At 39.2% G+C, this 15112-nt stretch overlaps 1 protein-coding gene across 1 annotated transcript in view; it reads left to right on the top strand.

The window, feature by feature from the left end:
- LOC114663873 (sodium-dependent neutral amino acid transporter B(0)AT1-like) overlaps positions 1–15112 on the top strand; it is a 66585-nt gene that overhangs the window by 29429 nt on the left and 22044 nt on the right. The window contains exons 5-8 of the mRNA XM_028817801.2: positions 4526–4636; positions 4714–4826; positions 12288–12416; positions 14571–14727. Coding sequence (XP_028673634.2) covers positions 4526–4636; positions 4714–4826; positions 12288–12416; positions 14571–14727 — 510 coding nt within the window. The remainder of the gene's footprint in view (positions 1–4525; positions 4637–4713; positions 4827–12287; positions 12417–14570; positions 14728–15112) is intronic.

The raw sequence follows: 15112 nt of genomic DNA, 5'->3' as shown, positions 1-15112 counted from the left end.
CACTTCTGATGAAAATAGGCCATACAGCACAGGAAACCTCACCAGTCCTGTTTGTTTGATTTTAACAAAATAATATCAAGTCGGGTTTTGAAGATCTCTAAAGTGGTGTTTCTTAAATATTTTTCTTCTCACAATCCAACATTGCCCATTGAAGTGTCATCAAGACCCAGTCCAAGACGACCGGCAGTTTTTCCTCTTGGAAAATGGCTGCCAACAGTGATGGGGATGGGGTAGGTTCAGTTAGGTACCCCTTGGAGAATTGCCACCCGCAATCATATTGCAGCAATGTCGACTACTTAAACTGTAGGCAGTGACGCACCTAGAGACACTTCATAAACCGCATGTGTCCCTTTACCACTGCATACAATGGGGAGTCAACCCGGGACCCATAGATAGTTCAAGAACCTACTATATGTTCTAAAGTACCACACTCCACTACACTTGTTTATAGCATGATTCACGTGAGTCCAGGCCCAGAATGCTTACATACATTTGCACATTATAACATTGTAACAGTAAAGTGCTGCCTCTTATGTCTGCTTACATAGACGGGGCGGAGTGGTGGCTCTGAGGCTAGGGATCTGCACTGGCAATTGGAAGGTTGCCGGTTCGAATCCTGTAAATGCCAAAAGAGACTCTGCTCTGTTGGGCCCTTAACCTGTAATTGCTGAGCGCTTTGAGTAGTGAGAAAAGCGCTATATAAATGCAAAGAATTATTATTATTATTATATCAATGATTACGTATAATACATTCATGCTAGTATAAAGTCCTGTTAACATAATAATTGAGAAATGGCCATTCAACAGCCAAGGAGAGGAAAGCGAAAAGCCCCAGCTGGCAGCATTCCGGGAGAAAATAAACTTCTGAAGGGTCTAACAATCAATAATAACAGCCAAAGTCCGAGTTCTGATACTCGAGGTCTCTCCCTCCCGGACCCTCGACGATATGTTAAGCACACGCTGAAATCCACAACAAGGAGATAGAAAGTCTCTTGAATGAGAAGAAGAGAAGAGCATTTAAATCTGGTGACAAAAAGGCTCTGAAGGAGGACCAGTGAGTGCTGAAGAAAAAGCTGAGTGAAGGAAAAGAAGCCTACAAAACTAAAATAGAAAAAGAAACTCAGTCAGAATAATGCGAAAGTTGTCTGGATTGGACTGGGCATCATTACTGGACTCGAGCAATCTAAGGCTCAGGTGCTAAAAGGAAATCCGACAAAGCAGACACCCTGAACCAACCCATTTATTAGATTTTCCATTTCTTTTGACTGCATCAGCAGCACCTACCACTTCAGCTGTTATGGACAGTGATTAGTACACCTCTGACCATCAGTCCATAACTGATGACTAAGTAAGGAGACAACGGAAAAGGCCATACACAGGAAATGCCACAGGGACCAGATGGAGTCAGTCCTCAAGTTCTTAAGGGTTTTGATGACCAACTTTGTGGAGTCCTCTGTCAAGTTTCCAAAAAGTGCCGCTGTTGTGGAAAACATCCTGCATTGTTTCAGTTCTAAAGAAGGCAGGCGTCACTTCGCCTAATGACTACAGACCAGTGTCTCTTATATCCAATATCGTGAAGACCTCCAAGAGGTTGCTCCTGGTCTATATGAGTCCAAGACAACTCGGACCCACTGCACTTTGCTTATCAGACAAAGATTGGAGTGTAAAATGCAATAAACTGTCTGCTCCACAAGGCTGGACAAAGCTGGCAGCTCTGCGACGAATAACCTTTTAGACTTTCCCCTGTGCATTGAATACCATCCAGCCATCCCTGTTAAGGGGTAAGCTCAGACATATGCAGGTGGATGGGCCTGTGGTGCCCCGGATGATGGACTATCTTTCAGGCAGACCACCGTTTGTGAGGCTCAAGGACTGTGTCTCTGATATGTGTGTGAGCAGCACTGGAGCACCACAAGGGACAGGCCTGTCTGTTTCTCCCTTCACTCTGTACACCTTGGACTATAAATACAACATCAGGTCATGTCACTTGCAGAAACTCTCATCTGATTCTACACTAATGGGGTGCATTTACAAGGAGGACAGAAGTCAAGTGGAGAACTTTGAGAAGTGTCTGCAGCTCACCATCAGCAGACCAAGATACTATTTACTGATTTTCACCAAACCAAGGAACCTCTACACTCAGTCACTGTCCAGGGAGTGGATATGGAGGTAGTGCTCTGCTACAAGTCTTTTTTTTTTGGGTTCACATTAAGTGACAGGCTGGACTGGTCTTCATAACACAAAGGAAGCACATAAGGAAGGGGAGAGCAGACTCTTTTTTTTTAGGAGAGTGTGTTCCTTCAATGTGGGAAAAGACATTCTTTAAATGTTATACAACTCTGTGATGACCAGTATAGCATGCTGTGCCAGCAGCAACACTTCAGGAGTAGACCCCACAAATCAAAAAGTTAATTAAAAAGGCAGACTCAGTTATGGGACCCACTCTGGACCTGCTGGAGGTAGAAGCCGAGGAGAGAATGAAGACAAAAGTGATGGCCATTATGAACAATGCTGCACATCCTCTCTGTGACACAATAGCCTTGAGTACTTTCAGCCAACAAATCACTCAGCAGGAGTGTGTCAGGAAATGCTATTGGGGGGGGGGCTCCTTCATACCAACATGTGACTGTTTTTTTTTTTTTTAGTAATTCTTGCATATATTTCTTTGATAAAATATTTGGGTTTTTACTTACTGAGTATCTATAAAAAGCTAAAATTCCCCCTTAGAACAACAAAAAAAAGATGTCTATCCATCTTTCTGTTTACTGTATATACTCGTGTATAAGTCGGGTCTGGAAACCCGAAAAATCAATCATAAAATCAGACCCCGACTTATACGGCCATTCAAAAATGCAACACTGAACTTTTTTTTTACATCTTCTTGCCTCCTCCAATCTCACATCAGTTTCTCAGACGCATTGAATTTTGTTGCAGTAGTGCAGTTACCAATTTCTTTCGACACTTAACAACGTTTAATATAAAACCAGCTTCATATTTTCTTCAGATCGAACACTTCATCGTAGATAAGGGATGCTCTTACTATAAAAGTGTATGAGGGTGTGAGATACAAAAAACACAAAACAGTGCAAACGTCACTTTGAAATAGTTCAGGTATTACTGTGTGGGCACGTGGCACAATACATAGTAAAAAACGCAGTGTGCTCTGTGGTTACTCTCTCAGGTGGGCGTTAGCATATCATAATCTCTTGGGCCAATAGCGTGAGTTTTCCGCATTCGACTTATACGACTGACATTATAAAATACCAGAAATTATACGGTAAAATCAAGTCACGACTTATCTGCGGGAAACTTACATTAGCACATTAGAACACTCTAGACGAGAACAGGCCATTCAGCCCAACAAAGCTCGCCAGTCCTATCCACTTATTTCTTCCAAAAAAACATCAAGTCGAGTTTAGAAAGTCCCCAACCTCTTACTGTCTACCACACTACTTGGTCACTTATTCCAAGTGTCTATCGTTCTTTGTCTAAAGAAAAACCTCCTAATGTTTGTTAGAAATTTACCCTTCACAAGTTTCCAACTGTGTCCCCGTGTTCTTGATGAACTCATTTTAAAGTCACGTCTCGATCCACTGGACTCATTCCCTTCATAATTTTAAACACTTCAATCATGTCACCTCTTAATCTTCTTTTGCTTAAACTGTAAAGGCTCAGCTCTTTTAATCTTTCGTCATAACTCATTCCCTGTAGGCCTGGAATCAGCCTAGTCACTCTCCTCTGGACCTTTTCTAGTGCTGCTATGTCCTTTTTGTAGCCTGGAGACCAAAACTGCACACAGGACTCCAGATGAGGCCTCATCAGTGTGTTATAAAGTGACTTGTACTCCACACATTAAGGCACTATATAATCTAACATACTGTTAACTTTCTTAATGGCTTCTAAACACTGTCAGGCAGTTGAGTCCACTATGACTCCTAAATCCTTCTCATGAGGTGTACTCTCGATTTTCTGACCTCCCATTGTGTATTCAAACCTAACATTTTTACTTCCTATGTGTAATACTTTACATTTACTGACATTACATTTCATTTGCCACAAATCTGCCCAAGCCTGTCTGCTATCCAAGTCCTTCTGTGATGATATAACGGATTCCAAATTATCTGCTAATCCACCTATCTTGGTATCATCTGCAAACTTAACCAGCTTGTTACTTATATTCCTATCTAAATCATTTATATGTATTAAAAATAGCAGCGGCCCTAGCACTGACCCCTGTGGAACACCACTCTTAACACTGGCCAGTTCTGATGAGGTTCCTCAGACCATCATCCTCTGCTTCCTGTGTCTGCACCCATCTAAAAACATCACCCTGAACTCCCACTTCTTTTAACTTGATGCCCAACCATGCGATTATATGCGGTATGTGGAGTGAAATAAGAAGGTCTGATATTGTCTCAATATCCACTGAATTCCCCGCTTTGTACCTGATGCTGCTGGGATGAGCTCTGGATTAAGGTGGTCCAGACAATACATGAGGCTTCAGCCAAACCTTTCTCTTTTGCAGGCAGTTTACATCACTTCAACGCTTCCTTATTTGGTGCTGACGATATTCCTCATCAGAGGTTTAACTCTTAAAGGATCAGTCAATGGTATCATCTACCTTTTCACCCCTGATGTAAGTAGAAGTAAAGTTTGGGATCCGTCTTATTACTGGGCCTATTTCAAGATCCTGACTCTCCTGTTGTTTCCCAGATTGATGAACTGGCCAACCCTGCAACGTGGCTGGACGCAGGCGCTCAGGTGTTCTACTCGTTCTCATTGGCCTTTGGGGGCCTCATCTCCTTTTCAAGCTACAACTCTGTTCAGTGAGTGGAGCTACTCGGCGTCTTCTTTAAACAGAATTTAAAAGCTTATGTGAAGCCACAGAACTGTGCGACCTCTGTGTTTACTTTGTCCTTTCTGTCAAATGAGTTGTTCATGGATTGTAATTTAAGGACCACCTTTTTTAAGGAACTGGCCGTTTGTGCTGTGAAGCATGTTAATTTCTCTTCACTTATTGTTATTAAAAGATTGATAACACTTTAGTTTAGGTCCTGCAAAAATGCATCTATCACATATTTACTCTTATGTAACAAGAGGCTTCTTCTGGTCTTCATAACACTTATAAAACATCAGTAGACGGGCCATGTATCTCTGTGCTGTGTGGCATATTGACATGACGGTAAAATTACTTGTTAATATGAAGAAATGGCAGGTCTTATACTAAATATGTAATATCAAGAGAACTGTGTCTCAGTTAAGCCACCTCAGACCACTCCAAAGTAGGTCATATTTTAATGAATAAACTCTTTACTGGTGTTTTGTAAGTGTTATGAAGGCTCATAAATGTGTTTGTTAAAGTCTTGATGCATAATAGGAGATGAGTAACAGATGTATTTTGGCAGTAGCTAAACTAAAGTGTTACCAAAAGATTATAGCAAGAATTTGTAGGGTTGTGCAATGCCAGGCCTGCCTCTTGAAACCAGTGCCCCGGGCTCAATAACATGGCTTGCTGTTTCTCCGGGCACTCTGGTATCCCCAACCCATGGTGGTTAAGGACTATTTTGCTACTTATTTAATTCAAATTCGGAGTCACAGGAGCTGGAACGTATGCCAGTTGTAAGAGCCAGTCAGTTGTTAGTCAGTTAGGTCATGTAAAGTCGATAGAAGTATTTTCTTAGTTATGTTAAAATGTTTGCCTATATGTTAGTGCACCGTCAATGGGTGGTTCTATTGTAAACCCTACAAGCTAAACTGTAAATGGAATACAGTCGACCCTTGATATATGACCGGCCTGACATGCGAACAACTTGCTTTACGACCAAAATTTTTGTTTTGAATTACGACAAACATCTTGTGTTACGACCCGAATGCGGTCACGTGTATCCGCTTGTGCGATTGTAAACAAACAGCCGAGAGTGTTTGTAAGCGTCAGTCGGAGCCCAGATACATGTGTTTGTGGACGTAATTTCGGTCAGTGCAGTGATTTATATAATTTATTTCGATAATTGCTAAGGAAGGAAGCGAAGGTAACAAAGTTAAAGAAAGCGATCACAATCGAAACGAAGAAGGAAATTGTGTGGAAATATGAGAGTGGCATTCGTTTGACCGATCTCGCTAATATGTACAGCATGTCGAAATCCACCATCTCGACAATTTTACAAAGAAAAGATTTGTATAAGGAGGCTCCTTCCAAATAATAACCACCTTTCATTTCATTCTCCTCCTCCTTCCTTCCTGCAAGCCAAAGATGTCAAATTAAATGGTGAGTACAGTATGAAATTGTTGTTTCTGGTAGGCTAGGCACTTTTTACAACTTTTTGGTTAGTACATTAGAAAAAGTATTGGTGTTTTTGGTAAATTATGCACATTATACAACCCTTTTCTATTAAAAAAAGTTAAGTAAGTGTTGCTCTGGGCGGTTCGGAACGCATTAAGGGCATTTCCATTATTTCTTATGGGAAAAATAGTCTTGACTTACAACCAACTTGAGTTACAACCAGCCCTCGCGAACGAATTGAGTTCGTAAGTCAAGGGTCCACTGTATTCTAATTATTTCTTGTCATTCTGACTACAGACTAGTTCAGATTATGATCTGCCTTGCAATTGGTAAGGTATGGAGGGCAAACAGTTTCAAACCGTACTGAATACATTGAACGCAATGAATTTATTGAACGTATTGAGGTATTAAAGTGAAGCCTATGTACAGCAAGTTTGCCACAGGAAAGTAACAATCTTTAACTACAGAAAGTAACTGAAGTTTAACAGGAGAAAGCTAAAATTGTAATGAGACGGAGAAGAAACCTTTCTCTCCTTTTATTCGGCGTGTGTAATAGGCTTTTTTTGAGTTTATTACTTTTTAAATTTTCACCAGACTTTTTAAAAATGAACTTTATCAGACTGAGGGATTTCTTTTGCTATGCATTTGGCTCCTGCTGGATCCTACCTTGCCAACTCACTAGCTGCTCGACTTTGGGAACATAGAAAAGAAACAGCTACACCAGCAATTGAATTCATTTTAAGACATCTATCCACAAAGCTGTCCCCTGTATGAACCATTTTTCCCATTACAGGATAACAGAATGCTGTAAATTGTTAGGCCTGTGTCTGCCACATTGCAGGGACATCTTCAGATGGGGTGCCAATCCATCACTGGGCACGTTTTTGCATGTGCCCACCAGTGATATTTCAGTTCTGATATTAATTTTAGTTTTTATTTTATTTTATAAAATTTTTTATTTTTATTTTGTTCTAGTTTTCAGTGGAGCCAACAATTTATATTTTTATTTAGTTCTGTGTTTAAAATTTTAGTTTTCATTTTATTTAGTTCTTGCCTTTTTATATAATATTAGTACAATTTTAGTTTTTTTTTTCTGTTGCAAGACCACAAATGCTGGCCTACATGTATTTTAATGCAAGTTATGTTTCAGTCAACAAAATACACTCACAGTTCATAATGCTGTTAAACACAACTTGACTATCAATGATCAAACAGATTAAGTGGCCCAATGAGTGTAGTCGGCAAGATCAAATGTTTCAACCCAAGAAACCATTCTGTGCGAGGACAGTGCTGTTAAGCTTTAAACAAGCACACATTTCGAGAGATCTGTTCATGCTGCAATGACATCCATTGCACAGATAGCCACACAGTGAAAATATTTGCTTGACGAGCGCCTGTAATGCAGGTAACACAGACGAGGTCTTCGGCGCTATGAGGGGCAACAGTAGACTGTATATTAACGATTTCTGCTGCCAGTATTGAAGAAGTGATATGCGGTGAGGTTCGTGAGGCACTGACTCCTTCAGAATCAGATTTACAAATATATGAACCCATATCTTATTCACTATTCGATTGGCAGCATGCACATTGAATACCGGTTATGTTTCATCAGCATTCTTTACACACACATAGGTAAGGTGCATATTTGGCTAAGAAAGAACGTTACATTTATAGCGGAGAGAGAGAGCGCATTTGCTCCTCACCCTCCATGTGTTCAAAATTTGTCGTTGCAATTCCACAATTCAAACTCATTCAATACAAATGAAAGTATAGAGTGGTGTACAAAAAAAAAACATTTCAGTTTTGACATTAATTGAAATATTTCGCTGTTTTTAAAAGATTTTAATTCTTATGCTTTAATCAATTTTAACACAGACTGTTCAACACAAGGATAACAAGAAAAGCAAACGAATATTTTTATTTAAGGTCAAAATTTAGTCTTTAAATATTGGATTTTTTTTCTTAGTCTGATCCCATTTTTTTATAAAATTGAAAACCATTTATGATCTTACAGTACCTTTACTTGTAAATGAAGTCCATCGTTCTCCACGAAAATCTCTGTCACTATCTTGTAAAAGTCCTCCTTGTTTTCCTTTAGTTTTAAAAGTCTTAATCTTCCATTTTGAACTTGGAACAAAAAATCAAAATAAAGTGAAATAAATAAAACTGCAGTGCACTTGACTTTCTGATGTCGCTAACTTATTGGCGCCTCTACGTAGAACAACAGCAGCAACGAGCACCTGTTGGGCTCACATGCGCCCCCTTCAGGGCGGCACGGTACTGCCTGCCTCACCTTGTGCCCTTTCACTGCGGTTTTATGTCCAATCAGCAAGATTAAATATGTCACACACATTCATTAAATATATTAGCCAGACTGTGGACAGTCAGGGTGTATAATAAACGTGTGTGCAAACCTTTTATTGGCGACTCACAGAGAGACAGCAACAGGCACGCGCCAATTTTGTGCATCAACCCAGTGTGTGAGGGAGAGCGCAGTCCAAGCTGAATTCAGCGATTCTGACGGTAAAAAAGATCAACATTATTGGAATCATACAGAAAACAAATTTATAGCACAGACCAGTGGACAATTTTATTTAAGGTTATCATTATTAGTTTTTTTTTACTTTTCATGCCTCCCCCAATCGCACGCCCCTGTACTGAAGTGCAGTCAAGGTGCCTGTGAAGTGCTGGACTCCCACTAAGTACTGATCCAGTTGGTCCTGCACTGAAACTCCGAGACACTTTTCTTCTTCTTGCAAGCTACATTTGCTTTTATTATCATCTGCGCTGTAATTAAAGTATTTCCGCACGTTACTTTCTTGCTTTCTACCTGCAAACATCTGTGCAAAACTCGTGCTTACTGCTTCAATCCGACGAACCAAATGTGCTCAACAAACAAACAACGGTCCTTTACGGAAGTTGCGCCACGTGACTATAGTAAGCCCAAGGTACAAGAGCATCGCACAGTGAACGTAACTGAAGGCTCAGGGCGACTGAACTGGATTAAACGAAAATGCTATTGCTGTTTTTTTTTTCGTTTTTACTCAATTTTCGTTCTCGTTTTAGTTTGTTCATATATCACTAATTTTTATTTTTATTTAGTTTTAGTTTCTCTGTTTTCCTTAATTTCAATTCTCATTCTTGTAAAATGAAATACAATATTTTTAGTTCTAGTTCTCGTTTTTGTTATGAAAATATCACTGGCACTCAAGTCTTTTTAGAGGCATCACTTTAAGGCCAAGTTAAGTGCTAACGCTAAGCTAGCCTGACTGATCTTTAAAAAGAATAAAGTGAAGAGAAATGAACATGCTCTACTGCATGAATGGTAAGTTCCAGAAAAAAGGTCGCCATTAAATTACAATCCATTAACAATTCATCTGACAGAAGGGAAAAAGTGAACACAGAAGTCGAGCAGTTCTGTGGAATCACATAAACATTTACTAGTTGGGCATGACTGATCTTATATAAATATATCAATCTTATGTAAGTGTACATTTTTATTTTTGTATGCTATTTATTCATTATTATTTCCATTTCATTTTAATTTGCTTTCTTTTTGTTGCAACATTTTCTTTGACATTTTGTAAAGCACTTTGAGTTACATCCTTTGTATGAAAAACGTGTGATAGAAATAACTGTTGTTGTTGTTGTGAGTGTGCCCTGCAATGTACTGGCATCAAATTCAGGGCTGTATTCTGCCTGGCACTGAATCCTTCCAGCATTGGTTCCAGCATCCCAAATCCAATCAAAGAGTTTATTGTCATTGTGGTTTTTCACAAAGAAATTAAATCAGTAACTACTCAAGTCAATGCCAAAAATATAATAAACAGAAAAAAATAAGGAAAATACAGTATAACATCTAGCCAAGTCTGGATAAATAGAGAGTGTTAGTGTCAGGAAGGCATTCCGGCTATAAAACTTAGCCAAAACCTTAATGGTAGAATCAATCCAATGAGCTTTGGAAAATGCTAGGGCATAAAGAAAAGGGTTTGACTGAGGAGGAGGTGCAGGTCCGAGCTGTATGGAGAAGGCTGATCAAGCACTTCAACTCCACATGGAAGTGAGAAAGAAGAAGATGATAACATACAACAACAGAATAGAACATAAATTACAAGACTGTATAATTTCTGGACAATTATGGAGCACATAACCCATATACAGTATATTGTCATTGTACTTAAAATATTTATGTCACTCAAAAAAAGGAAATTCATTATTGCACTATTATTTAAATCAGTGATTCTCAATCTGTGGGGCGGGCCTCCATAAGGGGGCATGAAGTAAAAAAAAGGGGGGCACGAAGATGTGAAAAAAGGAAAACAAGAATTGAAAATATGAAAAATACATCTATTGAAACCAAAACAAATTAACGTAAACTACATTCTGATACTAGAAAAATAAATATAGAGGTAGATAAATGTCGATAAAAGTTAAGTAGGTATAATAAAATATGCATCTATGATATATCATTAATTAAAAAAGAACAAATTGGTATTAGTGGGCTCCTTTCAAAAAAACATTAGGGGGGCGATTAAAACTGTTATGAAAACTCAGGTCGCAAATACTTAAAGGTTGAGAAACGCTGGTTTACATTATGACCTCACTTATATTTAGAATCCAACTTAAGGATGGTCCTTGGATAACAACCATTTCTGAACCTGCTAGCATGGAGATGAATAGTTTTAGAACGCCTATTAGATAGCGGAAGATCAAACTGACAGCTACAGGGTGAAATGGATCTTTAATAACGTTAAATGTCCCCTTCAAGCAGCGTGATGTTTAAATATCTTCCACTAGTGGAAGTTATGTTCCTGTGATCTTCTGTAGTGTTTTAATAACCTGCCGAGGGTCTTCTTGTTCAGCTTTGGTACAACGGCCATGCTAAGCTGTGATACAGTAGAGTACGCTAATAGGCTTTCTATACCACACCTGTAGAGGATGACCAGTAGCTTCTGGGGCAAATTTACGCTCCTCAGCCAGCTCAAAATAGGAAACAAGTGTTAACTAAGCTGCTTAGAAAATGGATGGATTGATGGAGACCACAATGTGTTGAGGATGCTTGGTGCATGCAGCTCTTTGAAGATATTTTTCCACTGAGTATCAACCATCAGCTAGATGAACAATCTCAACCTTTTCTTAAAGGAATACTCCACACAAAAATGATATTTTTATTTTGTACTTACCCACTACAATTTGTAGTGGTGCCCAGGGAAATATTTTAATCCCATATTTTCATGCAGAATGGAGTGAAAGAAGTTTAAGAAATAATAGAAGCCAACAGTGACCAGAGCTCTAAAAAATTACTTGTGTCGTATAATCCTCATGGCTGTTATCCTGTTGTTTGCTGAAAACATGCAAAACAAATGTCTTTTGTTTTTTGCAAAAATATCGTTAAATTGTTAGCATATTGTTCTTGTGTGCATAAGCAGTAAGCCTAGAGACTCATGGGAATGACTGTTCGACATGAAGACCTGCCTCTACCCTTAATTCATTAGTCAAGAGTTCTGTCTTCATTTCAATTTCTTTCTGCTTATTTTGTATTCTTTCCTAATGAATATGGGTTTCTTTTTCTTTTTCATTTTATTAGTATACTATGTTAAGTCATGTGGCAACGGTCCATGTTATTGGTACACTGAGCGCAAGCCCCCCACGCCCACCCTCTTTTGTTTTAATCTGCCTGCTGTGAAGCCTGCTTCTAGAGTTTAGGGCCGGATTGGTTCTGGTCTCTAGGCCTCACAGGAGGGCTTAGTCCTAGATTTTGTGTTTGAGTTTGAGAACTGGCAAACCCTAACATAACATCTGTAAACATGATGTTATAATAGAATAATATAAAAAAGCTTATAAAACTACTTCAAAATTACGACAATCCATTTTCAAACAGCACAGACTATGACTAGCGATCCCACGTTGCTGAATGGTGGGAGCAGCCTGAGCTGACTTACTCATCTAAGTGTCCCAAATGAACATCTGATTGGAATTAATTTCATGTTGCATTTCTGTTTTCCAGCAACAATTGTGAAAGAGATGCAGTCATCATTTCAGTCATTAATGGCTTCACATCTATTTACGCTGCTACGGTTATTTACTCCATCATTGGTTTCCGGGCAACTGAAAGATACGACGACTGCATAAGCGGGTGAGCAACCACAATGAGAACATTTAATCGTGCTAAGCAACGTGAGGTTATTGCCATAATAGTGAAATGTAATATTCTCTGTTTAAACAATAGAAATGCTTAATGGTTATGATTGGGGCAGTTAGACGATTTTATCTCTCATTTATTTCATTTGTATAAACGATGTACCATTAGGTGTGCAGAAGAGCCATTACAAACAGTGGCACAGTAAAAGGTCCACATGCTTAAATAAAGGCCATAAGAAAACAAGAGAGTGGCTATAAAATTCATTTGCCCTGCTTGGCTTCCTGCCTTTTTTAACTGTGGTTGTTATGAATGGCTGACTCATTCATGTTTAATCACTGTTGGTTTCAAACTGGCACAATAGTTAGCCATGCTGCCTTACAGCCCCAGGGACCTGAGCCACATCACTCTCTATGTATAATCTCTCCAAATTAACTTGGGCACACTGGTGCCCTCCTGGTCCCTTAAGTGTGCACATTATGCTAAATGGCACACCTAAACTGAGCTCACGTGAGCGAGTGTGGTCTGTGATGGACTGGCATCCCTCCAGGGTTAAATTTTGCTAAATTTAGGTTTCATTTTCCAGTATCCCACAACTCTGTGTTTGGCTGTGGGTTAAGAAAATGAATGTAACTACTGGTTTCAGGTTTAAAAAAGTAAATAAAAATATTTATGGTGACAGAGTGGTGCAGCAGTGCGGCCTCTCAGCCACAGGGACCTGGATTGCATTTCTATCTACAGTATGTTACTCTCTGTGCCGAATGGCATTTTCTTTCCAAGTCAGAATGGGTTTCTTCAGCTACTTCCCCAAATCATTACAAGCATTAGCTAAACAAAAGAGCTTGATGGACTGAATGGTCTCCTCTTGGTTTTATTTCAAATTTCATATCAAAGATGGGTGCAGTAGGTTTGAATTGCATTAAGGCATATGATAGACTGTCATCCTGTACTAGGTGGTATCTTGCTTGGCACCACTTGCTCAAATTCCCTTCAACCCATCACTTCACCAAGTGAGACAGAGAATGGACAGACATGTGGAAGAAAACCCCCCGAGGAAGACAGGACAAGTTCAGCCAATTAGATTGTTATTCACTCACAGATGAATACCTGGATTCTACGTTGTGAGGCAGAAGAGCAAAGTTACATTTTTTGATTGGCTTTTTATAATTTCTTCTTCCTCCCCCTTCCTCTTACTTAGTCAAAAAACATAATATTGTTTTACTTAAGCATTTTATTACGTTAATGGGCCCTCTGTTCTCATTTTTTTTCACTTGTCAGATAGACCCTAAAGAAGGAAACTGTGTCAAATAGACACGTTCCTAAAGAAACTGGAAAGATTACAATGTGCAGACTTTCGAGGCAACTCAGGCCCCTTCTTCAGGTGTACTGTAATCATCTAATGATAACGATCATCTAATCATAATAATCTTTACATCTCGCCTGATGAAGGGGCCTGAGTTGCCTCGAAAGTCTACATATCGTAATCTTTATAGTCAGCCAATAAAAGGGGTCATTTTGCTTGACTTTTCACTACATTCATAATGGCTAACGCGGTACAACACCCCAGTACTAAAGAAACTGGACATTTTCAGGGGTCAGCTTACTGCACCCTGTCTTATGACAGACACCTGTATGAATAACCTGACGTTATTGCAAAACGGCTTTGTCAGCTATTAACCCTAAGCAGCTTGAAAGCAGTTCATTTTTCTTTCACAGATGACAGATGCACTGAATAACACAACTGTACATTAAACAGACTCACAGAGTTTTGAATTCAATCCCAGGCCCCATTTTTGTCTCTATGGTGTTTGTACTTTTTCTCCAAGTTCTCCAGCTTTCTCTCACATCCCAAAGATGAGTGGGTGTGTAAAGGCTGAATGAACCGTTGACAGTGGTCTCCCACTCAGCGTTAGCCCATGCCATGCCTTGCCTTCAGTGCTGCTGGAATTTGTTCATCTATGCAGCAGATTAAAAGAATTCAGAAAATTAATGAACATAGAAATGACTCATGATGAAGAGTGCAATGTTACAGTTTGAAATGTTTCCTAATTGAGCCTAAGGCAGCCTCATCTTGAAAAACAAAAAATGGATAGCAAGTTTTTGACAAGAAAAATGAATGCATAAACATTTTTGTCCTTTTTGTTTTCAAAGAAATATTGTGAGCCTTTTGAATACTTTTAATTTACCTGACGGCAACATCACAGAGGCCACCTATGAACAAGCCTTGCAGTCATTGAACAGCACCTTCCCCACTGAGCTTTCCAACCTGAATCTACCAACCTGTAACATGGACAAATTCCTGAGTGATGTACGTATAAAACAAAACATATTATTTATTGATTGATTGTATTATTTATCATGCAAGTCTCTATCTAACGTATGTTATGTTTCCGGTGCTGTATGCATCTTCATTTCCCTTTTGGGATTAATGATGTTTATCTAATCTAATCTAAAATACTATATATATATAAATATATTTTGTTAGGTCTGAGTCGCAATCTGATTAATTGGGTGGTTACCTACAAGTTAATGCTTGTGGTTGGTTGGCCAGTTGGCAAACATCCACCACGTCCTCTCAGTTGCGAGAAGCAGATTATACAGTAAATAAGGTATACAGTATCTGCTGTAGCTGTGGTGCAATGTCAGAGGCTGGCGTCCGGGGTTCAATCCCATAAGGGGATGCAAAAGTGCGT

This window comes from Erpetoichthys calabaricus, chromosome 13 (genome assembly GCF_900747795.2).
Source record: "Erpetoichthys calabaricus chromosome 13, fErpCal1.3, whole genome shotgun sequence".
NCBI lineage: Eukaryota > Metazoa > Chordata > Cladistia > Polypteriformes > Polypteridae > Erpetoichthys > Erpetoichthys calabaricus.
The sequence above is the reverse complement of the archived record's forward strand: the minus strand, read 5'-3'. Positions and strand labels throughout refer to the sequence as shown.